Below are 19169 nucleotides of genomic sequence, written 5' to 3'. Positions count from 1 at the left end.
GATCCCAGACTGTAGCTTTAAGCTGACGCTGCTGTCCTGTAGCTACTGTAGGTCTACCCATATATTCAAGATGGACATTTTTATAATTCACAGATATTAATATACTGCAAAATTCACCTGAGCTCTGTAGACTGGTCTTCCCTGGCTGTCTGACCCTGCTAGGACCCCTATCACCATCTGATCCTGCTAAGACATGATGTTGTGTACTGACTGTGCACCAGAGGGCTGCATTCCCCCGGGATGCCTGCGGGACCTGCGGGTCTCAACAGAGATCCTTGCGGGAGGTCAAACAGATGACTTTGGGATGAAAATATTTTTGTTGTCCCGTAAATGATTTGGAAACGGTCCTCTTTCTGCTTTGTATGTGTTAGCCTACCTATCGTATTAAAATCACATATTTTTCGCATTATTCACACACTCAGAATTGGCTGCTTCAACATCAACCTCTTCGTGTTTACATTTTTGGCATGGATTTATTTTGGGCCATACTGGTACCGTCGTAGCCCTATCTGTTTCCTTCCATATACTTCCTGTAATGAGGCTGTATGCTTTTTACAAAATAACTGTGATGTTCATCTCAAGCAGTCAGTCAACCACATAGAGAGCACACCAATGACAGTGAGTTGAGGGTTACATAGGAGCTGCAGCACAATGACTCTTGTGAGTAGCGGCCATATGGCTATATTTATAGTGTATATTTTGTTGATACATTTTTTTACTAGGATCAATAACTGTTTTATTACTAAATTTAACAATTGGGACTTTCTATCTTTAGGAGAAGAAAATTGTGATTAATGCTTTAATGTAGACTAATAATAATGTAATATTGTGCCATAGGAGATCAAGGATTTAGGTTCAGAATGTATATTTATCAGCCTGTAAGGATTTGCATAAAATAAGTCTCCATTACACTTGAGGCATATAGTATACCATATGATTATTCCATATACTACCACAGCATAGGCCTAGAATGTGAAGCTAGCACCAATGTGTAACTGTACCCTGAGATAATTTGGTTGATTTATAAATACATTTAAAAATATAAATAAATAAGAAGAACTAACATTGTAATTCTAATGACCAAGTAAAGAAGCTAAACAGACGCTCAACGAAAATAAATGACAGCAACTATCCAAAAGTATCACAAATGAAAGTTCATTGCCTGTTTTATCAGGCTTTTATTGGTTTATTCATAGCCAACAGTGGAGCATTTAATGTTTCTAATATTAACTAAAACAGTTTACTCATATTTGTGGCAGATTTCTCACCTTTTCCTAAATGATAGTAAGGCAAAAAAAGGGAGATCGCTCATGCCTAAGAGGAGTGAATTGCTTAAGTACTTCTAGCCAACTATTTAAGAAGTGAGATATTTCACAAGAGTTTGGGACAATTTCCCAGACCCAGATTAAACCTATTTCTGAATGAAGAGTACTCTCAATGTCCAGGAATTCAGCCCCATAACTTTGTAGACTCATATGTACTGAATGACTGATTGTCTTCCAATTCACAACCTGTTAGCTGTACCTCGCTGGGCGGTAACATTTAAAAAAAAATGTGTTCTTAGATACCCGCCTGGGAAAATAATGGTAATGAATCATTTAAATACTGGCAATGGAGGACATTTAATTTAACAACAGCTATGCTTTTCAAAGATAATTTTATCTCCTTTACTCTCTGTTCATACTAGTGGCTTTGTCTTCAGCAGGGGAGGCTCCTGTCACGTTCTGACCTTAGTTCCTTTTTTATGTCTTCATTTTAGTTGGTCAGGGCGTGAGTTGGGGTGGGCATTCTGTGTTGTTTTTCTATGTTTTGTTCTGTTATTTCTATGTGTTTGGCCTAGTATGGTTCTCAATCAGAGGCAGGTGTCAGTCATCTCTGATTGGGAGCCATATTTAGGTAACCTGTTTTCTATTGTGTTTTGCGGGTGGTTGTATCCTGTGTTTTCCCCATACGGGACTGTTTCGGCTTGTTTGTACTTTTTTGTTCTGTTGATTTATTAAATATATCATTATGGACACTTACCACGCTGCCCATTGGTCTGATCCTTGCTACTCCTCTTCCTCCTCCTCGGAGGAGGAGGAAACCCATTACAGCTCCTCAGTGGAGGAAGGGGAGGACTACCAAAATATATAGTGAAACATAAAAATCCTTTTTAGATAAAACAAAATAAATAGAACTGCATGACTAATAATAACAACGAAATATAGTGCATTTGGAAAGTATTCAGACCCTGTCAATTTTTCCACATTCAAGTCCAAGTCAAGGTTAACTTTCGGTTTTATTAATTTATTGCCACCCGGGCCCGCCAGTGTTACTGCAATGCTGTACACTGTAGCGGATTTAATAACAGGTTAGTTCTAGTAGCTATTGACAATGGCGTTAGCTAATATGGTGACACCGCTGTAGGGGTTGCATGAGGCGGTTGTGGTATAAAGTTTGGAGTTTTTTTTTTTTGCCTGGTTACAGACAGCTGTTGTGTTGGGCACTGAAGCGAAAGGAAACCATGAGAGGAGGAGAGCATGTAGATGTGAGAAGGAATTATACAACGAGCATTCTGACGATGCTGTTTGTATGTGGCTGCCATGAAAGTGAAAGATGCACACTTCTGTTTGAGTGGAGGGGTGGGTAGATCTGCTTTAATATTGATGGATTGTGGCTTCCATCTACAGTATATTTGTCTGCCTAATTTCCAAGCCCCCATATATATATATATATATATATATATACTCCGTTTGGACACACCTTGTAAAATTCTAAAAACCTGTTTTGACTTTATCGTCATGGAATATTGTGTGTACATTGCTGAGAATTTTTCTTATATTTAATCAATTTTAGAATAAGGCTGTTACGTAATGACGTGAGAAATCAAGGGGTCTGGATACTTTCCAAAGGCACTGCATATGCACGCAGTACCAGTCCAACGTTTGGACACACCTACTCATTCAAGGTGTGGCCACCAAATATTGACCCTCGGAGACAGTAGTTGATATTGCTCAGAATATTGGACAGTGGCCGTGTGTGCATCATATTCTAATAGTATAGGAGCTCTTACAGTGTACAGCTCTTACAGTGTGTGTTTATCTACAGTGCACTTTTACTGGTGCTTGAATGGTAAATATAGATGACTGTAATAGTCTTTGACATTTGGTCATGATTGATGGAGTGACAAATGACTGTTCCCTCTTTCTGTCACCAGGAAATGTATCCGTGTGTGTCTCTCCTGCTCCTGCTGATGGGCAGAGGTGGTACGTTTTTAAAAAGTCAGCAAAATCACATCTTGATTTTTTTTAAATACTCACAATTATAATATGAGTCATCCTGTGTGTCTGTCTGTGTGTGTGTGCGTGTGTGTGTCAGCCATTCCCCTAGTGCTCTCCCAGGAGGGGAAAGTATGTTCCAAAACAGTGATCAACTCCTGCAGTGACTGCATCAAATCAGGAGCGTACTGCACGTGGTGCAAACAACTGGTGAGGAGAGCCATATACAGTAAGAAGTCTGATGTTTACATACACCGCAGCCAAATACATTTAAACTCAGTTTTTCACAATTCCTGACATGTAATCCTAGTAAAAAGTCCCTGTCTTAGGTCAGTTAGGATCACCACTTTATTTTAAGAATGTGAAATGTCAGAATAATACTAGAGAGAATGATTTATTTCAGCTTTTATTTCTTTCATCACATTCCCAGTGGATCAGAGGTTCACATACACTCAATTAGTATTTGGTAGCATTGCCTTTGAATTGTTTAACTTGGGTCAAACGTTTTGGGTAGCCTTCCACAAGCTTCCCACAATAAGTTGGGGGAATTTTGGCCCATTCCTCCTGACAGAGCAGGTGTAACTGAGTCAGGTTTGTAGGCCTCCTTGCTCGCACACGCTTTTTCAGTTCTGCCCACACATTTTCTGTAGGATTGAGGTCGGGGCTTTGTGATGGCCACTCCAATACATTGACTTTGTTGTCCTTAAGCCATTTTGCCACAACTTTGGATGTATACTTGGGGTCAATGCCCATGTGGAAGATCCATTTGCGACCAAGCTTTAACTTCCTGACTGATGTCTTGAGATGTTGCTTCAGTATAGCCACAATTTTCCTCCCTCATGATGCCATCTATTTTGTGAAGTGCACCAGCCCATTCTGCAGCAAAGCACCCCCACAACATGATGCTGCCACCCCTGTGCTTCACGGTTGGGATGATGTTCTTCGGGTTGCAAGCTTCCCCCTTTTCCTCTAAACATAACGATGGTCATTATGGCCAAACAGTTCTATTTTTGTTTCATCAGACCAGAGGACATTTCTCCAAAAGTACGATCTTTGTCCCCATGTGCAGTTGCAAACCTTATTCTTTATGGCAGATTAAGAAGCAGTGGCTTCTTCCTTGCTGAGTGGCCTTTCAGGTTATGTCGATATAGGACTCGTTTTACTGTGGATATAGATACTTTTGTACCTGTTTCGTCCAGCATCTTCACAAGGTCCTTTGAGGTTGTTCTGGGATTGATTTGCACTTTTCGCATCAAAGTACGTTCATCTCTAAGAAAAGGAATGAGTCTCCTTCCTGAGCAGTATGACGGCTGCGTGGTCCCACGGTGTGTATACTTGCATACTATTGTTTGTACAGGTGAAAGTGGTACCTTCAGGCATTTGGAAATTGCTCCCAAGAATGAACCAGACTTGTGGAGGTCTACAATTTTTTCTGGAGTCTTGGCTGTTTTCTTTTGATTTTCTCATGATGTCAAGCAAAGTTTGAAGGTAGGACTTGAAATACATCCACAGATACACCTCCAATTGACTCAAATGATGTCAATTAGCCCATCAGAAGCTTCTAAAGCCATGACATAATTTTCTGGAATTTTTCAAGCTGTTTAAAGGCACAGTCAACTTAGTGTATGTAAACTTCTGACCCACTGGAATTGTGATTAAGTGAAATAATCTGTCTGTAAACAATTGTTGGAAAAATGACTTGTGTCATGCACAAAGTAACCTAACCAACTTGCCAAAACTATAGTTTATTAACAAGAAATTTGTGGAGTGGTTGAAAAATGTGTTTTAATGACTCTGACATAAGTCTATGTAATCTTCCGACTTCAACTGTATCTATGTGTGATTGATTTCCAGTGGTGGAAAAAGTACTTCTCATACTTGAGAAGGTCAAATTGGGTTTTAAATATACTTCAATATCAAAAGTAATTGTTAAAATATACAGTGCCTTGCAAAAGTATTCGGCCCCCTTGAACTTTGCGACCTTTTGTCACATTTCAGGCTTCAAACATAAAGATATAAAACTGTATTTTTTTGTGAAGAATCAACAACAAGTGGGACACAATCATGAAGTGGAACGACATTTATTGGATATTTCAAACTTTTTTAATAAATCAAAAACTGAAAAATTGGCCGTGCAAAATTATTCAGCCCCTTTACTTTCAGTGCAGCAAACTCTCTCCAGAAGTTCAGTGAGGATCTCTGAATGATCCAATGTTGACCTAAATGACTAACGATGATAAATACAATCCACCTGTGTGTAATCAAGTCTCCGTATAAATGCACCTGCACTGTGATAGTCTCAGATGTCCGTTAAAAGCGCAGAGAGCATCATGAAGAACAAGGAACACACCAGGCAGGTCCGAGATACTGTTGTGAAGAAGTTTAAAGCTGGATTTGGATACAAAAATATTTCCCAAGCTTTAAACATCCCAAGGAGCACTGTGCAAGCGATAATATTGAAATGGAAGGAGTATCAGACCACTGCAAATCTACCAAGACCTGGCCGTCCCTCTAAACTTTCAGCTCATACAAGGAGAAGACTGATCAGAGATGCAGCCAAGAGGCCCATGATCACTCTGGATGAACTGCAGAGATCTACAGCTGAGGTGGGAGACTCTGTCCATAGGACAACAATCAGTCATATATTGCACAAATCTGGCCTTTATGGAAGAGTGGCAAGAAAGCCATTTCTTAAAGATATCCATAAAAAGTGTCGTTTAAAGTTTGCCACAAGCCACCTGGGAGACACACCAAACATGTGGAAGAAGGTGCTCTGGTCAGATGAAACCAAAATTGAACTTTTTGGCAACAATGCAAAACGTTATGTTTGGCGTAAAAGTAACACCCTGAACACACCATCCCCACTGACAAACATGGTGGTGGCAGCATCATGGTTTGGGCCTGCTTTTCTTCAGCAGGGACAGGGAAGATGGTTAAAATTGATGGGAAGATGGATGGAGCCAAATACAGGACCATTCTGGAAGAAAACCTGATGGAGTCTGCAAAAGACCTGAGACTGGGACGGAGATTTGTCTTCCAACAAGACAATGATCCAAAACATAAAGCAAAATCTACAATGGAATGGTTCAAAAATAAACATATCCAGGTGTTAGAATGGCCAAGTCAAAGTCCAGACCTGAATCCAATCGAGAATCTGTGGAAATAACTGAAAACTGCTGTTCACAAATGCTCTCCATCCAACCTCACTGAGCTCGAGCTGTTTTGCAAGGAGAAATGGGAAAAAAATTCAGTCTCTCGATGTGCAAAACTGATAGAGACATACCCCAAGCGACTTACAGCTGTAATCGCAGCAAAAGGTGGCGCTACAAAGTATTAACTTAAGGGGGCTGAATAATTTTGCACGCCCAATTTTTCAGTTTTTGATTTGTTAAAAAAGTTTGAAATATCCAATAAATGTCGTTCCACTTCATGATTGTGTCCCACTTGTTGTTGATTCTTCACAAAAAAAAGACAGTTTTATATCTTTATGTTTGAAGCCTGAAATGTGGAAAAAGGTCGCAAAGTTCAAGGGGGCCGAATACTTTCGCAAGGCACTGTACTTGTGTAACAAAAGCAAATGTTCAAATAACTAGAAATTCCTTATATTAAGCAAATCAGAAGGCACAATGTTCTTGTTTTTTTTAATTTACAGATAGCCAGTGGCACACTCCAACACTCAGACATCATTTACGAACAAAGAATTTGTGTTTAGTGATTCCGCCAGATCAGAGGCAGTAGGGAAGACCAGGGATCTTGAACCATGTCCTGTCCTGCTAAACATTCAAAATGTAACGAGTACTTTTGGGTGTCATTGAAAAAGTATGGAGTAAAAAGTGCATTACTTTCTTTAAGAATGTAGTGAAGTAAAAGTTACCCTAAAAAACTACTTAAATAGTACTTTAAAGTATTTTTACTTAATTACTTTACAACACTGGTGATAGCAGTGCTTAAAATATAGATATAAACAAGGCATAGGCCTAAATACGATCACCTCTTTGAGACCCATGCATGGGTAAGCTAGGTGCTAACATGCATTTGGTTGTCTATGTAAAGCGGTGTATGCAAACAGAGCTGAGAATATGCATGAAGGTGCTAAGCCACAGCATGTGGGTGGGTGTGCTAACAGCAGTACTAAAATATACATGTGAAGGCCCATTTGTATTTCCATTTCTTGGTAACACTGACAGTCAGACTTCTTGAAACCAACCGAGAGAGATGGTCTTCACTAGGGGTCCTACTAATTTAAAATTCATTCCAACACATTTTACTACAAATTCAGAGTGGATTACAGAGCAACTCAATCACTAGCTGCAGATTTGTAACTGGCTAATGTGATTCTCCATTTGCCATTACAGGATTGCTTCTGTTTGGCGTAGACAGAGAATTTTCGATCAGCCTTAACTTGGCGATACTATCTTTGTTCTCAAATCGGCCATATTCTAAAATGTCTGTGTCAAGTTGCAGGTAGTTGAAATTGCGACATTATTAAAATATGTTTTTTGCTCCATGAAGTAATCCAATAATGTGTGTGCCATGACAAGCGGCACTTCAGGGTGGACCCACCTGTATTAATCAATAAGAGAAGATTTGAAATAGACAATAGTACATAGTAGGATTACTTCATGGAGCAAAACATTCTCTCTTTTAATAACGGAGAATTTTCTAAATTCAAATGAATCACCAACATTTTAGAAGATACATGTTTGGCCGACTCAAGAACGAAGATAGTATTGCCTATGCTGTAGGGTGATTGTCCTAAAACCAGTTTTAAAATGTTTTATTTCAAGAAAGATTTTTTGAAAAATATGGTTTTTTTTAACTAATTTGAAATAAAACACAACGTTGCTGTGGATTGTCCATAAATCATAAAAAAATGTTTACATTGAACTAATATATTTATTGCGTACAAACAGTGTCTGTGGACATGTCTTATTACCGTAACAATTTTTCAAGTTCCTGTTAAAACTCCAATCATTTTTTGAATAGTTTTATTCACCCATGATGCATAATGTAGAAGAGTAGTCCTTAGATGAGCACAAGTTAATTTGCTTACAATGCACTCAGAAAGTATTCAGTATTCAGATTTCCCACATTTTGTTACATTACATCCTTATTCTAAAATGTATTCGTTTTTTTCTCATCAATCTACACACAATACCCCATAATGAGGTTTAGACATTTTTGCAAATGTATTTCAAAATAAAAAACTGAAATATTAAATTTACATAAATATTCAGACTCTTTACTTAGTACTTTGTTGAAGCACCTTTGGCAGCAATTACAGCCTCGAGTCTTCTTGGGTATGACACTACAAGCTTGGCATACCTGTATTTGGGGAGTTTCTCCCATTTCTTCTCTGCAGATCCTCTCAAGCTCTGTCAGGTTGGATGGGGAGCTTCGCTGCACAGCTATTTTCAGGTCTCTCCAGAAATGTTAGAAATGTTTGGGTTCAAGTCCGGGCTCTGGCTGGGCCACTCAAGGACATTCAGATACTTGTCCCGAAGCCACTCCTGCGTGGTCTTGGCTGTGTGCTTAGGGTCATTGTGCTGTTGGAAGGTGAACCTTCGCCTCAGTCTTGAGTGCTCTGAGCAGGTTTTCATAAAGGATCTCTATGTACTTTGCTCCGTTCAACTTTTCCTCGATCCTGACTAGTCTGCCAGTCCCTGCCACTGAAAAACATCCTCACAGCATGATGCTGCCACCACCATGCTTCACTGTAGGGATGGTACCAGGTTTTCTCCAGATGTGACACTTGGCATTCAGGCCAAAGAGTTCAATCTTGGTTTCATCAAACCATAGAATCTTGTTTCTCATGGTCTGAGAGTCCTTTAGGTGCCTTTTGGCAAAGTCCAAGGGGGCTGTCACGTGCCTTTTACTGAGGAGTGTCTTCCGTCTGGCCACTCTATCATAAAGGCCTGATTGGTGAAGTGCTGCAGAGATGGTTGTCCTTCTGGAAGGTTCACCCATCTCCACAGAGGAACTCTGGAGCTCTGTCAGAGTGACCATAGGGTTCTTGGTCACCTCCCTGACCAAGGCCCTTCTCTCCCTATTGCTCAGTTTTACCACTGTGTTCTTGGGGACCTTCAATGCTGCAGACATTCTTTAGTACCCTTCCCCAGATCTGTGCCTCGACACAATCCTGTCTCAGAGCTCTATGGACAATTCCTTCGACCTCATGGCTTGGTTTTTGCTCTGATATGCACTTTCAACTGTGGGACCATATATAGGTGTGTGCCTTTCCAAATGATGTCTAATCAATTGAATTGACCACAGGTGGACTCCAATCAAGTTGTAGAAACATCTCAAAGATGATCAATGGAAACAGGATGCTCCTGAGCTCAATTTCGAGTCTCATAGCAAAGGGTCTGAATACTTATTTAAAAAAGGTATCTGTTTTTATTTTTTATAGATTTCTAAAAACCAGTTTTTGATTTGTCATTATGGGGTATTGTGTGTAGATTAATCAGGATTTTAAAAAAAACAGTTTTAGAATAAGACTAACGTAACAATGATGGAAAAAGTCAAGGGGTCTGAATACTTACAGAATGCACTGTCTTCAGAATGATGTTCTTATTCTCAAACACCCCCTTTATCCCACGTGGCCTTCTCACTACCAAAATAGCTCAAATCGGGCAAAAGTCGGATTTAATTTGATCATAATTGTATAATTGAATTTGAAATATTTTTATTTTCAGTGTTATGTTTATCAGGCCTTTTCAATGGGGGAGCATTTTTTTTTAAATATGGATTTGTTTTACTTTTTTGGACATCTAAAACTGCTTCGGTAATTGGCATTTTGTGAAAATGTTGGTAAAATGTATAATATCTCATTAAAAAACATCATAATAAATATGAAATAGATAAGTACAGATGCTCATCTCAGTGATTCAAGAGGACATTTCTTGAAAAAATACACTTGAGAATTGTTTAGTTTTATGGACAGTTTTGTGAAAATTACCTTGTAACGGCTGATGGAGAATCACATTATCCCGCTGCAAATCTGTAGCTATTCCATCACAGTACTTTATTAATTGAAGCCAGTCTGTTCCATTCCCAGAACTTCATCAAACCAGGTGAGCAGGAAGCAGCTCGCTGTGACACCTGGGCTCAGCTCATAGAAAGGGGCTGCATGGAAGAAGACATCATATCTCCCAAGAATGACTTTTCTTCTTCTAAGAACATCTCCCTGTCCAACACTGCATTGGACAAGGGGGAACCCATCCAGCTCCGTCCTCAGGAGGTCAATCTGAAGCTCAGACCAGGTGAGGGTTCTCAAAATAGCCAAACTGGGTTGTAAAATGGCCACCATGTGACGTTTGATACCGGATATCTGAGGCATGGGTCGAAATTGCGAAGCAGCTAACTTCAAAGCAGTCTGCAGATACGTGTATCACTTTATCAGAAGTAAACCATGACGTCCGAAGATTCGTTTGATCACGTGCTTTATCCAACCGTGTGTTGCAAAATGCGAGATACCACTGATTTCGCCATGGTTCTGGTGCTTTCTTGGATTCCAAGCTGCTTTTTAACACCAACCTCTACTGGAACCCATACTTACAAATATAGTTTGGGTTTTGTACTAAAGGTTAGCAGGTAGAGTAGGTAACTATGTAACATTCAGGAAAGTGACAATATCATCCCATTTGAAGACACACTATTTTGAAAATTGTTTTATGTGAAACCACACTTTCTGAACTGTTGTTCAAATAATTTGTTTTATTTAGTATAGTTTAAACTTCTGTCTTAAGCATGATGTAAGTTTTGAAGGATAATGTAAGATGCAAATCTGGTATTCCAACTGACGAGAGGCAAACAAAGCCAATGACTTTCCGCTGAACCATGTAGATTTGAGGAAAAGAATGGAGAAAGATAAGTCAATCACACGCTGCTATTTATTGCTGACCATTGCATTGTGAACAGGTAATGAAGCTCCGAGTAATTAACCATTTTTCGGCACAATTTGGTGAAAGCACCAAAGCCTTCAGAAAGCCTCAGTTTCCCATCACTACCACCATGTTCTGAAAATGGCTAAAACCACACCTGTTTTAACATGGGCAGAGCATTTTTTTCCACCAATTAGTCAACTGGGTTGAACTTTTTATGGGTTAAATGAGGATAACAGAATTTCATTCAGGTCAGCACCAGGGATCAGCCAATTAACTAAACTCCTCAGCGAACATTTCCTAATTATAGGTGGCAGTAAATCACCAACCTTGGCTTTAAGCTCTCTATCCAACTCTATGGCTGTAACAGATTCAAAGTAGTCAAATGTAATCACGATAAAAGGGTCTTAAAATGGAAAATAAACATCCTCAATTTCATCATTACTGTTATCCTTGCAGTGTATGTTTTTATGACAGTAATACATATTTTCATTAACGTTTTACTTTTCTCTTGGGCATTTCAGTTTTCACCTTGATGTTGCTTTTTTCAGGACTGCCTCATACATTCACGCTGGACTTTCAGAGAGTGGAGGGCTATCCTGTTGATCTCTACTACCTGATGGATCTCTCCTACTCCATGGAGGATGATTTGAGGAGCATCAAGACTCTGGGAAACGAACTGTTTAACGCTCTGCAAGGCATCACAAAAAAAGGACGAATCGGTGACACCATCTCAGATCAGATAAAATTGTTCAAATACTATTTGATTATTTTATTTGCATTAGCTTCAGTTTGCCTTGGGTTCCACGTGGGCAGGGCTGGCACTTTTGGGACTTTTCTATTAGTTCCCTTCCAACAGCACAGCTAAAGTATTTCAAATGATTTCAAATAGTATTTGAATCCAGGTCTATCTCAGCTCCAATTCCTACTCAAAATCAATGTATGTCCATGGGTGTCCATGAATCTCATTTCTATAACCATTATCTTTTGCTCTAGGTTTTGGCTCTTTTGTAGACAAGACTGTCCTGCCATTCACTAACACCAACCCAGAGAAGCTGAATAAGCCATGCGCCGAAACAGAGATGTACTGCCAACCTGCTTTTGGCTACAGACATGTTCTTAGCATGACGGAAAAAAAAGCTGAGTTTGAGAGCAAGGTCAACAAGCAGCGGATCTCTGGGAACTTAGACTCCCCCGAAGGGACGCTGGACGCCATCATGCAGGCTGCAGTCTGTGGGGTAAGAGTAGTCTAATCCCACAGGGCAAAAATATGTTGAATCAACATTCTGTCAACATACTGACGTTGAACATCAGTGACATTTTTGGTTAGCCTGTTGTCGAAGCAGCATTGTGTATCATAGATAAGTACATAAGTTGCCAAGTACTGTACATCAACTCCTCCATGGAGTTGAGTGCAGACTATAGTTTATTAAATGAACCTCCGTCTCGCTACGCTTCAATACTTTAAAAATGTTCATTCTTAAACACTTACTGTGTACCCATGTTTGTCCTCTGTTGTCTTTCTTCATTAGTTGAATCAATACTTTTCAATAAAACGTTAGTCAAATACACCCACCGACTGTTTCCTGATTGAGATCCAATTGGCACATGCGCATTCGCGCTAAGTTGCCATCTTCGAGCAGGAAAGGAAAGGAAACAGTCGGTGGTTGTATTTGATTAATGTTTTATTAAAAAGTATTGACTTCACCTAATGAAGAAAGACATGTAGAGACTAGGAGTCAAAGGTTCATTTCAATGTAGAAGTACTACAGTAGTAGTGGTGGTGGTGGTAGTAGTTTATCTATCAGACGCTTTTATCCAATGCGACTTAGTCATGCTGTCATACATTTGATGTATGGGTGGTCCCGGGAATCAAGCTCACAATCCTGGCATTACATGCTCTACCAACTGAGCTACAAAAACTATAGTCTGCGCTCAACTCTGTGGAGGAGTTGAGGTACTTGGCAAGTACAGTAGATAGGCTGCAACACAAAATTCACACAGAGATGTAGTCGGCCTATTGTTATTCCAACAATTTTCATAATTCAATGAAATGGAGCAGAATGATGAAATATAAGGTAAAAATATAAGGTATTTCTGTATTTTTACAAAATACAATAGGCTGCAGTAAAAAAAAAAGGGTACTGCTAGTGTAGCACTCGAAAGAGAAACTCAGGCCCCTAACAATGTATGATGAATACTTTTTCACCTCTTTGTCATTCATTTTACATGACGCCCCAAATTGTTTTCCACAGGAAAGGATTGGCTGGAGGAATAGCAGCACTCGGCTTATCGTCCTGACCACCGACGATGGCTTCCACATGGCAGGGGATGGCAAGCTGGCTGGCATACTGGAGCCCAATGATGAGAGATGTTACATGGACAATAACCTGTACAGCAAGAGCAATGAAATGGTATGTGATGACATGCGGCGCACTCAGATCAGTATCATTGGTCCTCAACAAAACTATATGAAACATACCATAAGAGATTATGAGAAATATGTAGTGAATGGAACAGCATGACTTTAGAAGCCTGCATTCCAGTCCATTTGTCCCTAAACAATTGCATTGTTGAGGTTGTACTAGTTAAGAGTCTCTGTATGTAGGACTACCCATCTGTTGGTCAAGTGGCTAATCAGTTAGAGAAGAACAACATTCAGCCAATCTTTGCTGTGACGAAGAACATGGAGAAGGTATACAGGGTAAGTGGACTCTTTCTTTCCTTTATTTTTCCTCTGTCTTTCTGTTGTTCATTTGAATGTTGTCTAAAGGCCCTGGGTTTCGGCACCAATATTTTTGACACACTTCAACATATCTAATGCAGGCACTTATTATTCCTGTGACATAATCAGCACCTTTATTCCAGGAACTCAGTAAAATGATCCCCAAGTCTGAGGTGGGAGTGTTGTCCGCTGACTCCCATAATGTCGTTGAACTGATAAAAAATGCCTACAACGTAAGACATTTATAATCTTTTGTTATTAACTTAACAAATCACAAACAAACAAAAAAACTGTACTCCAAAAAATCATATTGTAATTATGTGTGAAACTTTACTTGAGTTCAGTGGTGGAAAAAGTACTAAATTGTCATACTTGAGTAAAAGTAAAGATACTTTTAATCGAGTCATTTTCTATTAAGGTAAGTCACCCAGTAAAATTCTACTGTCTGGTTTTAAATGTACATAAGCACAGTGGGAAAAGTAGTTAGTCATACCAACACTCTTAATTGACAAACTCAGTAATTGTGTTTAGTGTGATATTTATAGGTACGTGAATTGGACCATAATTCCGTCCTGCCTGAGCATTTGAAATGTAACAAGTACTTTTTGGTGTCAGGGAAAATGTATAGGAGTAAAAAGTGCATTTTCTTTATGAATGTAAGTGGAGTAAAAAAAAGTACATATACCCTCAAACTACTTAAGTTTTACATTTAAAGTATTTTTATTTAAGTACTTTACACCATTTTTACTGAAGTACTTTTACAACCCTGCTGGAGTTCATCATAAACTTGAAACTCTAGTATCTCTAGGAATAAAGTGTCCGTTTGGATTTTCTTGGGTTGTTTTTTTCTGGTGATGTAGCGTTGGTGTCAGCTCTAAGACTGTTTTGTGTCTCTGACACAGAGGCTCTCCTCCAAAGTGACGGTGACTCATGATGCTCTCCCTGACAACGTGAGAGTCACTTACACTCCACTCTGTCCTGAAGGGGGACCCTCAGGGGACAAAGGAGTGTGTAACAATGTGGGAGTGGGACAGATGGTAAGAGCTCAACAGCAACAGACTATCCCATATCAAAAATAATATGGTAACACTTAACTTTCATGAATAAGCATTAATAGACTGTTGACAAAAAATTCATTAAATTGGTATTTAATTACTTGTAAACATGTTTATGCATCTAAAAGGATTATAAACATAATTAATATAATGGCTGATTAGTGAAATGTTATACTTTAGGAATACATTTAGTTACATGATACAAAGCAACAAACATTATCCAAACAGACTAAAATTATTTTTAAAAATCCTCTCTTGAATTCCTCTCAGGTGTCTTTCAATGTAACAGTGACAGCGGATGAATGTATGCAGAGTGAAATTTCTTTCCTGATTGGTCCGTTGGGAATGAAGGACAAGCTGAAGGTGAGCTTGTCGACTCTCTGCAAGTGTGAGTGTGAAAACCCTGTGACGGTCGATTCCCAGTACTGCAACGGGAAGGGCCAAGTCAACTGTGGCATGTGCAGGTAAGGCAGGCATTGGCCGGGATATTAAAAAAATAGCATGCACAGTATTATCATTCTTATTTTGATTTAGTCAATATTGAATTCAATATGTGATTCATGATTCACCCTCCTTCCCGCTCTGCGTGCATTGAGTCACCTGAAAAACAAATGGCCTTCTGGGAAACATGATTGATATGATTCATCTATTTTCTATGCTGTATTTTTTTCTCTTTATTCAGGGGGGACAAAACACAGGCACCACGGTGGGAGGGGGGGGGGGGGACATGTAAAGTATTCACAAGCAATCTGTACATTTGCCTATTTTCCCCAACTCTGTGTAGTTGCAAAGCCGGCTTCGTGGGCCAGAAGTGTGAGTGCTCCATCGGGGAGAAGGACGAGAGCTCTCTGAGAGCGGCGTGCCGGAAGGACAACGGCACGGAGTGTGAAGGACGAGGGGACTGTGTGTGTGGCATTTGCCAGTGCTACACCTTACCAGGCGGCAGCACCTACTACGGCACGAATTGCGAGTGTGAAAACGAGAGCTGCGAGAAGTTCCAGAACAAACTGTGTGGAGGTGGAGTCTGATATATAGGAAAATACCGTATCAATTGGAGGGGGGGGGGGGGGGGGGGGAATAGATGAAAACATATGCATGCATTTGTGTATAACAATAGAAAGAACACGTTCTGTTAATGACAGTTCCGTTCTGATTTAAGCTACATTCAAAACTCTGACATAAGATCACTTCTCTGTGTTGAAGGGAACGGAAAATGCCGTTGCAAAAATTGCGAATGCAAACCCGGGTACGAGGGCACCGCCTGCCAATGCAAGAAGTCGGACGAGCAGTGTCGCACACCAAGCGGGAGTGTGTGCAGCGGCAGGGGCACGTGCAAGTGTAACCAGTGCAAGTGTATGGAGGGCTACCAGCGGCCCTACTGTCTGACCTGTCCCGCCTGCCAAACCACCTGTATAACCAAGGGGTAAAATGGCCTGGGCCCTCCTTTTCCACTCACATAAACACCTTTTTCACTGGCGTCCTGGGGTAATGTTGTTGGAGCCATTGTGTACACGTTAAAAGCCACAGGACAACGATGGCTACCATGGATCGTAACGGAATAACTAGGAGAATAGAAAATACAATTTCTGGGTGTTGCCATCTTACTCAAAACGAAGAGTTTTTGAATCAAAGCATGTGTTTATGTGTTAATAAAGAAGAGAGGAAACGTTGAGCAATGACGTTTCTCACTATTTACCTCTTGTTCTTCTGTTTTCAGGAAATGCATTGAGTGTCTGGGCTTTCAGACAGGCCCATTCAGTAAGAACTGCTCCCAGGCCTGTACGAGTATTAGTGAATTCAAGATGGTGGAGACGTTGCCACCTGGTAAGCCTTGTGATGTGAGGGATGTGGAGAGCTGCCGGGTGTTCTTTGCCATTAAACAGTTGGACGGAGAGGACAACTACACCGCCCAAATACTAAAGACCAGAGGTAAGAGACATGTCTTGTGCAACTGAAAAGTATGCCCATGTTACCTTCATTGCCCACAGAGACAGAAATATGTGCCGGGCTTAATTGACCGCCCATATTGTTTGAAGGGCATCAGTCATCTTTTTAGTCAGCTTAATCTGGGTCCAGGAAATTTCCCCTACATGCAAATACATTTTTTTTCCCCCAGGTAAGTGGCAACTTTGCTGATGTGGGAAAGCTAGATTTAACATGGTTAGACGCATCTTAATTGCATGTTAACCTGCTAGAGGGAACGACGTCAAAACGAAGTGTAACCAAGTGTTTTCACAGCAGAAACATAAACCTGTGATAGCTTCCAGGACTGCCTAAACTGACGTTTGTTTATGTCCGTCCTAAACGTGTTAGAGTGTCCCAAGTTGCCAAACATCTATGCCATCATTGGAGGCTCCATCGTAGGCGTGACTGTCATCGGAATCCTGATCCTGCTCTTCATCAAAGTCCTCTTCACATTGCAAGACCTGAAGGAGTACCGCAAGTTTATGAATGAGGCGCAGAAAACCAGGTGGTCAGAGGTGAGTGACATTTGCTTGCACATAAAAACCATCACTTTGTGGATGGCAGAACTGCACAGCAGTGGTCTACACTACACAACCGGGGGGGGGGGGGGGGGGGGGGGGGGGGCTCGTTCATAAAACACTCTTGCGAGATTTGATCCGTAATTGTACAAAGTCAAAAATCCACGCCAGCGTTGTGATTTTATTAACCTTGTATGTCAGTTGCCCTAAATGTATGGCTGGCAAAAACGGCAGCTATGGAAAAACATGATGCTGTGTCTATCGCTCCAGACATCTGAGTTCCAAACATTACGGCTCTTCTGTAATTTCTCGTTTGTCCTCTCAACAGAATAAGAATCCAATATTCCAGGAGGCAACCACCACCGTGGCTAACCCTACCTTCAGTGGAGAATAACTTCAGAGAAGTCAGTCAAGACATTCGGTTGGATGCAAATGCATACATTTATTGTTTCTGTTTTAATGTGCATTTATGTAGATTAGTTCATTTAATTTATACATTGGTCTGTCTTTTTGTGTGTCCCGAGTCTGAACATTTAGAGAATGACTCGAAACTTGTACTGCTGGAGTGTTGCTACATGATCTTATGTCTAGTTGGAGTCAATTCCATTTTAGCTCGATTAAATGCAGGAATTTGTTTAGAAAAGCACTGAATAGTTTTGTGCAAGCCTGGTTTTATTTTGTTTGGGATTATAAACTGTTGTGTAAAAAGTTGGACACATTGTTCAACTTCATGAAACCTATTAAAGGCCCAATGCAGTCAGCGTGATTCTCCAGTGTTTTATATACATTCCCACACTGAGGTTGGAATAATACTGTGAAATTGTAAAAATAATGATAATGCCCTTTTAGTGTAAGAGCTGTTTGAAAAGACCACCTGAAATGTCAGCCTGTTTTGGTGGGATGGAGTTTTGGTGCCTGGTGACATCGCTAGGCGGCAAATTAGTTGATAGACCAATAAGAAATAGTAACAAACCTCTCTGCCAATAACAGCTAGTTTTCAGTATTACCACTCCCAGACAGTCCTCGCTAAATTATTGCTTGAGAAATTTCTCATTGCTAAGATTTTTTTTGGTACAATTTAAAATAAAACAATCACATGTTACTCAGAAATGATTTGATATCGAGATAAAATGGCAGCATTGGACCTTTAAGCAATTATTTTTGTAGCTTTTATGTAGTTATCTGCAATGTACCATGACTGTACATCATCATGAGTAAATATTGTATAAAGAAGCAAGTGAATTATGAAATAAAACTCTCTTGATTTGATGGACTCCAGCTCATGATTCAAAGAAAGAGAATGTGATGCACTCTGCAGTCATCACAACAACAGAGCACATTTGAATAATAACCTACAAATATCTACTATTGTGTACACTAGCAGTACTTCTCTCCCTTCTTTTCTCTATATTGTTAATATTCAAATGTATATTATAAACAAATCTCTCATCTTCCTATTGTGGGGGGGGGGGGGGGGACTAGGGAGATAGAAGGGGGAGCTGGGTCTCCTACTCACGAGTGTTGAGGTTCAGTCCTAGCCCCTCCTTTGAGGGTCTGCAACAGTCCAGAGCACTTTCACAAAGGGAGAGCCATGGAGCTGAACTAACCATTCGCCCAACACCTCAGGCTTACATAAGCCTTGGGAAGGGGAGTTGAGAGTCCGCCAGCCCATGCAGCCCAGGAGGGGAGCAATCAGTGGCAGCCAGTCAATGAGGGAAGCAGCTCTGAGGTGCAGGCTCTCTTTATCTCCTTCCAAGCACTTCCAG

General features: G+C 40.3%; 1 protein-coding gene across 3 annotated transcripts; it reads left to right on the top strand.

Moving 5' to 3' along the window:
* Positions 1 to 552: 552 nt before the first annotated feature.
* On the top strand, positions 553 to 18670 carry LOC110501577 (integrin beta-2). 3 transcript variants are annotated; one of them, XM_036958941.1, is made up of 16 exons: positions 553 to 660; positions 3197 to 3242; positions 3358 to 3467; positions 10315 to 10519; positions 11692 to 11862; positions 12137 to 12378; positions 13396 to 13554; positions 13749 to 13844; positions 14009 to 14098; positions 14768 to 14902; positions 15191 to 15384; positions 15705 to 15937; positions 16124 to 16343; positions 16638 to 16849; positions 17234 to 17400; positions 17732 to 18670. In XM_036958941.1, the coding sequence occupies exons 1-16, from the start codon at positions 652 to 654 to the stop codon at positions 17795 to 17797; spliced, it is 2355 nt and encodes a 784-aa protein (XP_036814836.1). In that variant the 5' UTR covers positions 553 to 651; the 3' UTR covers positions 17798 to 18670. The 3 variants fall into 3 exon arrangements, with proteins under 3 accessions (XP_036814836.1, XP_036814835.1, XP_036814837.1); XM_036958940.1 differs by having other exon boundaries at positions 554 to 660; positions 3197 to 3245; XM_036958942.1 differs by having other exon boundaries at positions 572 to 660; positions 3197 to 3245; positions 3358 to 3486.
* The last annotated feature ends 499 nt before the right edge of the window (positions 18671 to 19169 follow it).

This window comes from Oncorhynchus mykiss, chromosome 22 (assembly GCF_013265735.2).
Source record: "Oncorhynchus mykiss isolate Arlee chromosome 22, USDA_OmykA_1.1, whole genome shotgun sequence".
In the NCBI taxonomy this organism is placed as follows: domain Eukaryota; kingdom Metazoa; phylum Chordata; class Actinopteri; order Salmoniformes; family Salmonidae; genus Oncorhynchus; species Oncorhynchus mykiss.
The sequence above is the reverse complement of the archived record's forward strand: the minus strand, read 5'-3'. Positions and strand labels throughout refer to the sequence as shown.

Coding starts and splice junctions, on each gene's coding strand:
- LOC110501577 (XM_036958940.1), top strand. Junction 11,863..12,136: donor CACAAAAAAAGGACGAATCG/GTGACACCATCT, acceptor CTTTTGCTCTAG/GTTTTGGCTCTTTTGTAGAC. Junction 13,555..13,748: donor ACAGCAAGAGCAATGAAATG/GTATGTGATGAC, acceptor CTCTGTATGTAG/GACTACCCATCTGTTGGTCA.